Source organism: Halyomorpha halys, unplaced genomic scaffold (assembly GCF_000696795.3).
Source record: "Halyomorpha halys isolate HHAL.00 unplaced genomic scaffold, Hhal_1.1 Scaffold127.1, whole genome shotgun sequence".
NCBI lineage: Eukaryota > Metazoa > Arthropoda > Insecta > Hemiptera > Pentatomidae > Halyomorpha > Halyomorpha halys.
In genome coordinates this window covers 255,206-268,397 of record NW_027107825.1, presented here as the reverse complement: position 1 = coordinate 268,397, position 13,192 = coordinate 255,206, and the positions used below count along the sequence as shown (strand labels likewise).

General features: G+C 34.7%; 1 protein-coding gene across 9 annotated transcripts in view; it reads right to left on the bottom strand.

Annotated features, from left to right (window-relative positions):
* LOC106678177 (uncharacterized) overlaps window positions 1-13,192 on the bottom strand; it is a 114,061-nt gene that overhangs the window by 49,233 nt on the left and 51,636 nt on the right. For all 9 annotated transcript variants that reach the window (XR_010843108.1, XR_010843109.1, XM_014416548.3 and 6 more), the window contains 2 exons: window positions 10,347-10,512; window positions 3,678-3,793 (listed from right to left, as the gene is read on the bottom strand). Coding sequence is in view for 7 of the 9 variants with exons in the window: in XM_014416548.3 (XP_014272034.1) it covers window positions 3,678-3,793; window positions 10,347-10,512 (282 nt within the window). In the remaining 2 variants the exon portion in view is untranslated. The remainder of the gene's footprint in view (window positions 1-3,677; window positions 3,794-10,346; window positions 10,513-13,192) is intronic.

Below are 13,192 nucleotides of genomic sequence, written 5' to 3'. Positions count from 1 at the left end.
ACCGCACCCGGACCATATTCCTTTCAAATTAATTTTTTTTATTTTTAACCTTAACACTTTGTAAATTTGTAAATAAATTATGAATAAAACAATACTATTGATGGCGACACTACTTCAGACCATTGGACAGCTAGGCTATTCCAAAACTGCTTAACTCTACCTTTGTTTAGTTCTGTTGGCTAGTACCATCCATTAGTACCTCATATACTCTTTGTTCTTTTGTTATAAAAGCCTCCCTGATCCACAGCAGAAAGATTAATAAAACGTGAAATGTATGCTTCATTTATCCTGACGAGTATACCCAAGATTTAAGAAACCATACAGCATATCAATATTCAAACAATAAAACATGAATTCAAATATAGTTTCATTATATTTATGACAAATTGGATTTCATTCAGTTAGATTTGGTATCAAATGTGACCTATAACAGCTCGATTGATCAAACACATGACATACCATTGTTGGAGTTCGTGGAAATGGCATTTTACCTTTTTAAATCAATTTTTAACAGATGGACAATGGTATATCTCTCAGTTTTTTAATACTTTTTTTTTAAAATCCACCTAAAAATAATTTCACAACATTCACCAACAGTTTTGAAAATCATATCTACTCCAACTATTCACCAAAGATATGATTGGTCTATTGCGCTATTGTGGACCCCATTCGATGAAAACCTACATCTTTCCACACGGTCAATCAACATCTTCCAGTATGTCACAAAAAAATTAATTACAAATCAATTAATAAAGCCAATTTTCTACAACAGTTTCTACCTCCATGCAGAGGTGGAACCGGATATTGTGTATAGAAGGGGCCCAAAAGAAAAAAAAAAAAACTTAAAAGGATCTATATTTGATTTAAGTTTGTAATGTTTTGCAGCTAGGGCCAATGAGAGCAGGAATCAAACTGTTTTAGTTGGAATCAAAAACACGGTCAATGATGTTTGTCAAGAAAAAACTGCTAAGAAAATTGTTTGGGATCAAGTGGGCTTTTAACACGAACATTTAAGTTTTTAATAGAGAAAAAAATTATAATATAATTTAAACTATGATATTTAAGTAGCTCAGTCACAATTATGGCCAGGCCTATTTTGATGACAAAAGGGTCAGATATTGTTCTCGTAATGTGGTTACATCCTCTATGGAATATGGATGTTCATTTATATAAAAACCAGCTAGATTCACTTGATAAAAATGCATTCAAACATGTGATTTCTTTACAAAGAAAGATCAGTTACACAAGTGTTTAGTTTCAAACATGAAATGAGTATTTAGACCATGTTACTCAAAAAGCTTTATTAAATCTATGGCAGTATTTACTATTTTATTTTAGCTATTGTGGTCAAATAAAGTTTTTAATCACCTGACAAATTTTGTGAACTGGACCTAGGTCCACCACCATATTTGAAGCTGAGCTATTCATTACTGCTAAAAATTACATTTATCTTAAATCTGTTTTGTTTAGGATAAAACTATGGAGGATCTAATATAAAATTATTACAAAATTAAACTCTGTTCCTTTGGGGAGGACGAGGGAGGATGCAGGCCTCCCCTCTATATTCACCAATAACTACAAGAGAGGTTATGATCAGGGATTGATATGACATTGTTCTAACCTGAAATACTTGGGGAAAGAGAAGAGAAACTCAGAATGAAGGCAAGGCCTTTACATAAATATGGAAATTAAAAAATTAAAGATAAATTATAATTTTAATCATTCAAAGTTTATAGGTTTAGCTCTAACTCCAAACTTTTTCCTCAATACATTCTTGTAGGATACCAAGCACTGGTTCAATTTCACCTTTAGAGACAAATTTTTTTTTAGAAATGGCATAAACAACTAACTATCACGCTGACTAGAAGTCATAAATAACGGAAGCAATTATGAATGAAGGAATGAAGTAAATATTATTTACTCTTTATTCTTTTCACAATTACAAAATTATATACAGTAAATATATATAACCTGTAAAAAAACTAATCCAAATGATTTAGATCCAATCATTATATTTAGGGCTTTCTGATGTCACAAAATGATGGTTTAAAAATGCAATTGGGAAATGCTGGAAGAATGTATTTAAAAATAAAATAGAGGTAGGGCCTTTAATCAATGTAGTATTAACACAAGGCGTATGTTTCAAACTTTATTTTTAATTTTCATTCTAAATTTCATATAATTGTTAAATTAATTTGTTTTTTATTTAATTTATGTAGGAATGCTATGCAATTTTTACTTTATAACTTTTTTAAAAATTTGTATGGAAAATTTAATTATTCCTTATTTTTTTTAAATTCCTCCTTTTTTAAAAATACGATTAGTAATATAGAATAGAATATATCCTATTTTTGAAAGATAAAGTCTTGTAACAATAAACAATTATAAAGGAAAACCTGAGTCTAGTGCTCTATCACAAAAACTATAAACAAAAGATAAAATAAGAGCTCCATAACAAAACATTAAACAAAAATAAAAACTATTAACACAATGTTCATTACTTCATTATATTAAACTTAAAATAATGAGAATTATTTTAAATAAATGAAAGTGTAATATAAGTGCTGATATTAATTGGCTTCAAAAACTATTTATATGGCATTTACAAATTCAAACTTATTACACACTGTTACAATGTAAATATAGAGTCTGTTCAATTTAGTTTCACTATTAATTTTCAATATATTTTCGATGTTTTGTAGGTCGCAAGATACGGATATGGTTGGCTTTAAGATATATTGTCTATTTTCTTAAAAGGTTGGACAATGTAGGAGGATATGGAACAAACCATTATTGAAATAACTTTTGCAGAATGGATAGAGTTTGTTTGCCTTGAAAGTGATGTTTTTGCTTCCGTGGTGTAGTTTGATGTGCTCCGGTTTTCCTACTCTTAGTTGGCTGATGCATCTTATTATTTTTAATTTAGCCTATATGTTAGATATGCTTGAGTTGATGGTTTGAGTAGGTTAAAACTGCAAAGTGATCAGTACATGGGGTTATTGTTTGAGTTCAATGCTCTATTGATATCAGTTGAGAAGTTGTGGTTCAGGATATTTTCAAGGATATCACCTCTATGTCTCAATATTCCATTTTTGTATGAAGTATTGAACTCATATCTACATCCATATTGGTGAGCTAACATATTAACTTGTAAGAACCAGTTGTATTCTACATCATGGATTTCTGCATCAATGACAGTTTGGACCAGTAGTTTATCAGCTTTAAACTTAAAGGATTTCATTTAGTCAAATTATATAGTTTGGGGAATTCTTGGGCCATCCATATAAGTATTTAATAAATTTCATTTGAGAAATTTCGATAGCATCGAGATATCTAAGGCTCCAAACTTCGGATGCATATAGGAGAACTAAGGAGACCATTGAGTCATATAATGCCATCTTTGTTTCCCAAGAGTCACTCTTTCCTCTTCTCAGGGCTTCCAAGACTTTAGCAGTAGCAATGGATGACTTTTGTATAAAATGTATAGAAGCCTTTTTTTATTTACCTGTGGATGCAAAATGTACTCCTAAATGTTTGTATACTCCAACTTTGTATTGTACCAATAAAAAGATTAGTAATATTCAACACTTAAATTACTTATTAAAAAGAAAAATAAATCATATAAATTAGTGAAAAATTCCACCCACAGTGATGAAAATTATAGTTTCTATAATTACCAGAGCAGGAGATGGATCTATCCTTTTAATCGTTGAGTTAGCTTGTGTAGCAAGAACAAGTGCACCATACATTTGATTAGAAAGTTCAGGTATGTCATTTACATAAAGTGCTTCACCTGGCATAAATAATTCAAAGTTAAGATAGCTCATTTTACTGTTAAACAGAATGAAAATGACAAATAATATTTATTCTGTAAGAAATTATTCTTAAAGAATAATTCCTTAGAAAAAATAACTGAAATCTGTGAAAAGTACTTGTAAAATAATAATACTACAATAGGTTACCAAATAATAGTGTAATATACTATGAAATATAATGTGAAACAAAAATTGAGGAATAACAAATAAATAATAATATATTTATTACAATGAAAGAAAAACTAAGATTATTGTAATAGGAATACTGTCGAATGATAACATTAAACAGATCACAAAATTTGGATCTAATTGTAAGTAAAGAACTGAAGTAATTTTAGATACAAGCTTAAAAAAGTGAGAGTTTTGTCTTTGGTAATTTCTATTATAAGCTTATTCCAGAGTGACAGTGAGAATTGTTAAGGAATGAGATATTTCTTCTAATACACAAAGTAATTGCAGTTTGTAATAAGGAACAGATGTAGAAAACAATGCAGCTCAGAGAAAATTATTAAATACCACAGTTTAAATTTTTTCTGAGAGTTGAATTACTGAAAAAAGTGGTGGGGCAAAAAGGGTACCTCCATTACACAGGAGGAAGCCCTACTTATTCGAAAGCTCCTCATATCTGGGATTGAGATGAGGATGAATGAGCCACGTCCAAGGAGGAGACCACTGGTGTTCGACAACTCCGGACTCCAGGCAGATCTAGGATGGTTTCTCCTCACATTTTCTAATGAGGAGACGAGAGACTGGCTTCTTTAATGGGTACCTCCCACAGACCATAGGTTTGAGGTGAGGCGGTCTGCCGAGGGTCCATGGTCCACTAAAATTGTTATTGGGTTGGGAGCCGAGGTGATCAAACCCGGCAGATTGGTCCAGCTTCTCAAGTACCAGAACGAGGACATAGTAGGTACTGATCAGTGGCAGTTAGTGGGTGTGGAAGGCGATCCAGACCACCTTAGAGCAATATTCAAGATGCCGAGCAATACGATCCCCTGGTTGGAAGCAAATGACTGGTGGCTGAGGTACGAGTTGGTTCAACTGAGTGTATAGCGAGCGCCGGTCTATTCGACAAAGAGCAGCCACCCCCCTCAGGAGGAGTAAAGCTACTGCCGAATTAGCAAAGTCACTTTCGGGGGTCAAATTGACCCTTGTGCTAATTCAAGAACCTATGTCCCCCATAGTTTAGATCCACCTTATCAATACTTAGAAAGACTTCTCTGACACGCTAGGGAGGTAGATTTACCACTCTCAATTGGCGGAGATATTAATACTCACCACTTATTGTGGGGAAGCACAGACACCAATGAGTGAGGTGAAGCCTTGCTAGAATTTTTACCCTCAACAGATTTAGAAATCCTTAACAGAGGGGGCGAAGCAACCTTTGTTACAAGAGCTTGGGGCGAGGTTTTAGATATTACGCTGGCCTCAAGCTGGATTAAAAGCCTATGTAAAGACTGGAGAGTCACCTCAGACATAACACTGTCTGACCATAGGTTTATCTCATTTAAGATTATAGCTGAGAAACCTCCACTCACAATGAAGAGAAACCCGAGAAATACTATGCGATACAGACTATGCGGTGGAAAGACTTTCCAGATCACAGCTAGACATTGAATCTAGCCTGCTTGAAAGTATGGTTATATCAGCCTATGAGGAGGCTTGTCCACTGAAAAGGGAGTCTGAAATAAAAGTCAGATGGTGGTCAATTGAATTGACTAAACTACAAAAAAACAAAACAAGAAAAGCCCATAATAAAGCTTATAAAACAAAGTTAGAGATGGACTGGAATGTATACCGGGCTGCCTCTAATAAGTATAAAAGAGAATTAAGAAGACATAAACGAGATGGGTCAGATTTGTTCTCAATAACAGAATAATTGTAGTCTTGGAAGATGGTAATAGGCTACAGGCGCAGGCAGTAACTGGATGCCCTCAGGGGAGTTGCATCTCACCGTTGCTATAGTGTCTAGTTATGGATAGCCTATTGAGAAGACTTGAGGATGCTGGGATATTCCCGCAAGCCTTTGCTGACGATGGAGTGATCCTCATTAGTGGAAAGTTTGTGAGTACCATCATGGTACTTATGCAAGTCGCATGTAATGTAGTACAGACGTGGTGTACTAAAATGAACCTTTTAGTTAACCCAACAAAGACAGAGTTGATTCTATTCACCAGAAAGCGGAAATTGGGTATATTTCAAACCCTGATTTTCTTTGGCAATCAACTCCAACTGAGACAAAAGGTCAAATATCTCGAAATTAGTTTTAACGCAAAACTGAACTGGGGATCTCATTTGGCAGAAATTAAAAGAAAAATAAATGCTGCCTTTGGGAAGTAAGACGTGTTGGAACTACCTGGGGCTTCAACCCAAAGGTTATGCATTGGATTTACACAGTGATAATAAGACCGAGAATTTACTATGGAAGTATTGTGTGGTGGACAGCCCTCCAAAGGGCTTCCAATGTGCGAATGGCCAGTAAGATCCAAAGGATAGCCTGTATCGGTATAACTGGGGCATTTCACACACCTACTACAGCATTGGAAATCCTAATACCACTCCACTTATTGATTAAAGGGGAAGTGCTATTAGCCTATCTAAGAATGAAATAAATCAGACAGTGGATAGAGACAGGAGAAGTTACTGGTCACGCGACAATAGCTAAAGTAGTGGAAAGTGAGTTACCAATACTACAATACCGCTCACCACTTCTAGATAAAAAACCCGCTCTAGACATTAAGATTAGTTACCTACATTCAAAGTTAGAGGATTGGGTACAGGATTTAGTGGAAACCCCAGGAGAGTATCTGCCCTGTTTCACTGATGGATTGAGAATGGATTCAACAGGACTAACGGGAACAGAGGTTTACATAGAAGAATTAGACATAGAACTAAGCTTCCCACTAGGCAAGCACTCGACTGTCTTTCAGGCAGAAGTATTTGCCATCTTGTCGGCAGCTTTATGCCCTGAAGTCACTAGCTGTGATAGGACTGGCATCACCATCTTTTCAGATAGTCTGTCTGCCCTTAAGCCTTGGAGTCACCTAGAGTCACCTCTAATTTGGTAAGAGAGTGTAAACTAGCCTTAGAATCATTAGCGTGCTTAAAGAAGCTTCAGCTTGTGTGGGTCCCAGGGCACAAGGGAATCACAGGTAATGAAAAAGCTGATCAGCTTGCTAGAATCGGGGCTGAGCACCCTCCTATAGGACCAGAACCATTCCTAGGCATTTCTAAAAGGCATCAGAGAAGTAGTCCTTGACTGGACATGGAAGAAGGCAGGTAAGGAGTGGACTGTACAGGGCTGAGACAGGCCAAGATTTTAATAAATAAACCCTCTACTTCTAAAACTAAGTGGCTGTTAGGTTTAAACAGAAACAAACTCCGATTATTAAGACATCTTAAGATATGTAGAGTAGTCCATGATGAAACCTGCTGCTTATGCGGACAGGCCACAGAGACTGTCTTACATTACATAGCAGATTGTGGTAGGTATGCGTCACTAAGATACTGGCTTTTAGGCTCTGATAGAATTACAGGAAAAGAGGTTTCCTCTATAGATTGGGAGTCCCTTTTGAATTTCATTAGAAAATAAAAAAGGTTCGATATTGAGGAATAAGATATATTAAAGAGCTACTCCATTGGGTTGACTTGGGGATGGCAAAAAGGACCAATAGGCCCACTTCACTTGCCGGACTTGTTCCCCCCACCATTACCCGTTCCAGTACCAGTATTTAAAAGGTTCACAAAGTTTTGATTTGGAAGTTCAAAATTAAAGCAGAATTATGAGCAGTATTACAAAATGGTTGTTTCAAGAGATAGTTTGATTGATACTATGTTTTTAAAAGAATTATGAATGTATTTAAGTATTTTATTGAAGAAAAGTGAAGCATTATAATAAAAAAAACTTAAGGAGTTTGTATGAGTGTCAAGATTTTCTCTGAATTTTAAGTAATAATAATAATAATATTCTTTATTTATTCTAAGATTGACCCCTTTAGAATAATATACAGGCATCAAAATTAGGCTTTAGAGCCTTAGAGTGAAATACAAAATAAAAATGAAATTATAAAACATCATAAAATATAATAAAATAATGAATTTAAAAAGATAAAAATGAACAACAATAATTAACAGAATATATAAAATAAGAATGGAACAAATAAAGTAAAATCATATGACATATCATAAAATATAAGATGACAAACACTTCTGATTATAAATAATAGAAAAAAAAGTGATAAAAATCAAATATAATTAAACTAAAAATAATAAATGGAAAAGTACAATTTCTGCTAATATACATATTTACAAGAATAAATGAAAATCTGAAACATTAAGTACAGAAAATATATAAACCTTGTTTGAATCTTTCAATTTTTATTCTTCCGAATTGGGTGGACAGAAGGTGGTCGAAGATACGGGATTTGAAGGTTGGAAGGGTATTGGAACTACGAATGAAGAAGGGGATAAAATTCCATAAGGATGAAAAACGGATGAAGAAAGAACTACCAAAGGCTGCGGTTTGATGGGCAGTTACATATAAGTCTGAAGACTGTGAGTGGGTATTGCGGGAATGCACTGAGGATTTAAATTGAAGGATATCAGAGATGTACGATGGACGGCAGAATAGGATAACTTGGTAGAAGAAGAAAGCAAGAAAATATTTATGACGGAAGGAGGGGTAAAGCCACTTCAATTCTTCATAAAATCGGCTGACAGAGGCGTCCCTAGGGACCCCAAAGATGAATTGTACAAAGCAATTAATTAACTGTTTTAACTTTGCTTCGAGATCCCTAGAGACACCTCCGTAAACCACACAGCAATAATCAAGTTGGAGGAATATTAAGAATGTAACCAGGAGCCTACGAGTTTCAAAAGGAAGTAGGTGACGAAGATAATTTAAACGCTTTAGGGTGGAAAAGGTACAACGGAAAATATCAGAGACTAAATGGAATTTTATATGGTTTTTAGTTATTCTCATGTCTAAAGTATAGTTTGATGATGACAAGGTTCAATAAAAATATTAAATAAATATGAGAATTTTTATTTTTAATTATATATAATATTATAGACTCTTAATCTCAGGGTGGGTTTCTAGGAAATCAGAAACAGACACTTTACTACTAATAATACTAAATTAAATTAATACCTCTTTTATAAATGTATTTAATTTTAGGTAGAACAAAACTAACCAATTTCATAGAATCTTCTTTTTATATTTCTCAATAAACTAACACTGACTGTTGGCAATCTTTCTGCAAACAAACACTAACGAAACATAGCATTGGTTCCCTAACAGTTTTCAACTCACTTCTTATCCACCAAAGTGTGTTATTTGGCAATCCAAACGCATTTAACGTTGATACATAAAATAAAAACATAACTAAAATCATTTATATATAAAAATAACTATTTACTCATAAATGAGGATATTACAGTATGGATGGAATTGTATTGGATTGTTGATTAGGAATATGGTTGGAATATGAGGACTAGTTTTCAGGAGGTGATTGGATCCTATTACAATGGCTTTAGTCTTCTCTGCATTCAACTTAAGCTTGTTTTCTTGTGCCCAGTGACTAATTCGATTCAAATCTTATTGAAGCTTCTCCGTGGCAGCCAAACTTCCTGCTTCTGCCTGGGTAACCAGTAAAGGTGCTTGTTGGCGGACGTCATTCCTTAGCTCACACATATGCGGTGCACGTCATTTTCATCCCAACCTAAGTGATAAGTGGAGAAATCCCCTTTGGCTCTTCTTTGCCGCATCAGCTCATCTCTTATTGTTTGACGGACGAATCTCACTATAATATGGCCTGGCGCTCCTTCCTGTTTAGACCTGAGCCATACTGTGTGGTCCAGATCATCCGGACACAGCTTCACACCGAGGCCTGCACCAATACTGAGAACCGTTCCCACAACGGTCTCTTCCTGCTTCTCCGGAATTCCCCTAATCTCTACTGTGATGATTTAGGTCTGTTCCACCTGATTAATTCTAACCTCAAGGCCACATATTTTAGCTTTAAGATTGTTGTTTTCTAAGGACAATTCTTCGATTTTATTCTTCTGCTGGTCCAGAAGGGCTTCAATCTTCTCTAGCCTTTTTAAATTTTCCAAAGAAAGCTCCGACTGCCTCTGAAGAGTGTCCTTTGTATCTTTGAGTTCATTGATGCCATAGAGGTTAGCCTTGATTTCTCTAACCTCCTTGATAAGCCTCTTTAAGAGATTAATCATTGTGCCAGCCTCATTTCCTTTCAACATGCCAGATCCTGATTCACACTCAGCACACATCCATTTTTTATGAGTATCTGGTTCAGATGCATTTATTGTGATATGTACTCTGACATGTTATGCATGAAATTTTCATTTTTTCGTCTCTCGAAATAGCTTTATTGCAGGTCTTACAAATAACCATCATAAAGATTAATAAATGATTAAAATTAATAATAAACAAGAAGACATAATTATGGTCATTTAATTTTATATAAAGCTTAACCACTAAAATGGCTTTGCCTATAATGCTATGTTTGTTACCTGAACATTGTAAAACTGCCTCAAGCTTATGAATCGGCTTTGTTAATGGCCAATTACGAGGTTTTGTTTCATATGATTGCAAAGCTTGTGATAAAGGGCGCTCCAAACTGACTCCACCGCTTTGATAGAATAAGTTTATTTGGTCTGGTTTTAAGTGAAGAACGAACTGTAATTAAACAAAAATTGGAAATAAGGTGAATATAGATAGATATTAATTTTAACAGAAAATTACTAACCCATGTTATACATTCTACTCATACTTAGGTTAAAAATGTTCCCATTTGATCAAATTATTGTCAGATGTGACAATATAAAAGGCATCAGTATTCTCGGAAAATGAGGCAGCTTTCTACAATTTTGAGTTTCCTAAGATAATCTCTATACTACTAAAATATTTTATTAACTTATTAAAAGTTAAGAGGCTAAGGAGTATGTTATAGCTACAATTTCACTTTTTTCACATTGATTATGATCATGAATGGAATATGGCGGTCAAAAAAATTCAAATAATAAATGATTATACTATTTCTATTAAGCCAATGTTTCGTGCCACGTTGTAGGGCTTCGTCAGGGCTAAAAAAGATACAAACACTTGACATAGTTACAAAAAAAAAAAATGAAAAAACATAAGTGGAAAATAACAGGGGTATACAATGAAAAGTAAAATATAATAAGAAAAATTAAAGGTTGTAAACAGTAAATGAAAAGGGTAATAGTAACAGATAGATAAGAGATAAAATAAGAAATATTAAAGAAAGTACAAATTAAGAGATGAAAAAAAAAAGAATAAAATCAAATGATGAGACAGAATTCATACCTGTTTTGACGGGAGTCAAAGTCAGAGTTAGCCGTTTGTATTGGGAGGAGTGGGGATGGCAGTTTAGCACGCCACAATAACGAAAATAATTTTAAAGTAAACATTGTAAAAAAAAATACTTAAATTAGGTAAACAATAAATGGTAATATACATAATAGAGGAGGAGAAGAGATATTTAAAAAATTATAAAAAAAACAAATAAATAAATAAAATTAAACAAAAAACTCATAGATTTTTTTTAACACTATTTCCCCTATGTAGTCGATATTTTAAGTTTAGTCCCTAATTTCTCTACACCTCCTTCAAATGTTTCTCACCTTATACCTTCTAATTACCGATTTAGAATTTATTTATTGAGACGATCTTTTTAGTATATCTGAAGAAGACAGGGAGGTTTCTCATATGCGCATTTGTAACATTATTTCCAGTCACCTCCAACACTCCCCCCCCCACTCCGTTCTTCCATTCTTTCTCCCTTATTTTTCAAAGACCTTTCTTACACCCGCTCCTTTATCAAATCTAACGACCAACTTATAATCACTAAAGCTGACAAAGGTAACTCGACTGTGGTTATGGACAAATATGAGTATGCTGAAAAAATTAACATCCTTCTGTCTGACACAACTACTTACCAACCTACCACTCGAGACCCAACTCGCTCACTTATGCTCCAGTTCAACTCACTCCTAAGGAACCTTCTTGAAACCAATCAGATTAACCGCCCCGCCAACCTTAACCTCATGTCTTATAATTCTTTAGCCCCCCGCTTATTCAAACTCCCAAAAATCCATAAACATGGTAACCCCCTTCCGCCCCATCATTTCTAATGTCAACGCTCTCTCTTCTAAACTAAGTAAATTTCTTCTTCCTGGCCTTTAAATCCTCAGCCACAATAACTCTTATGATATCCGTAATTCCTTCCACCTTAAAGAACTATTACAATCCTTTAACAAACCTGACAACTTTATCTTAACCTCCATATATGTCGAAAACCTTTTTACTTACATCCCCATTGCCAAAGCCCTTCATATCGTTGAGAAGAACTGGACTATAATTCAACCTCATACCATGCTTAACCTCACCTCATTTCTTTCTGCTTTAGAACTTTGCTGTGATTCTGGTTACCTGACTTTTCACGATAAAGTTTACCGCCAAATTAGCGGACTTGCGAAGGGGAACTGCCTAGCTCCAGATATCTCTAATATTTTTCTTAATGACCTTCTCGACTCTATAATACCTCTCTTCACACAAGATATAATTTTCATTAAAAAGTACGTGGACGATCTCTTCCTTGTCCTCAATCCTGACAGAATCCCCGAGATCCTATCAGCCTTTTACTCCTACCACCCTCATCTTCGGTTTACTGTTGAAGGTGAAATTGACCATTCCCTCCCTTTTCTTGACCTACTTATTATCATAAATTCCGATGGTTCCCTATCCACTAATTGGTATACCAAACCCACTTATTCTGGTAGACTTGTCAACTATTTTTCTCAACACCATTATCACCAAATTATTAATGTTGCTAAGAACCTTATCCACCGATCCTTTTCTCTTTCTGACCCTCAATACCACCAGGCCAACATACAACGTATTAAACAGATCCTATTTAACAACAATTTCTCTCAGAAAATTACTAACAAACTACTCGATTCTTACATAAACCGTTTTACTCCAATCCCTCCTGTCCTCAAGTCTTCTCAACCCATTCTTTCAGATAATATTCAAAAATCCTTAAGATCCACTATTCCCACCCTACGTCTTGGCTTGAAGTCCCACAACAAAATTTCCTATTTTTTTTCCAAATTGAAAGACTCCCTGATCAAATTGATACCCTGTTCAACCCCATGCTGCAATTCCTTCTATATCGGCGAAACTAAAAACCAATTTATGCACCGCATTTCCCAGCACAAAACTTCTATCAACTCCTGTAATCCACTTGCATCTAAATTATCAGAACACGCATTAAACCTGAACCATACTTTTAATTTCGACAATCCTTCCTTTCTTGCCACTGTCCCCAACCACG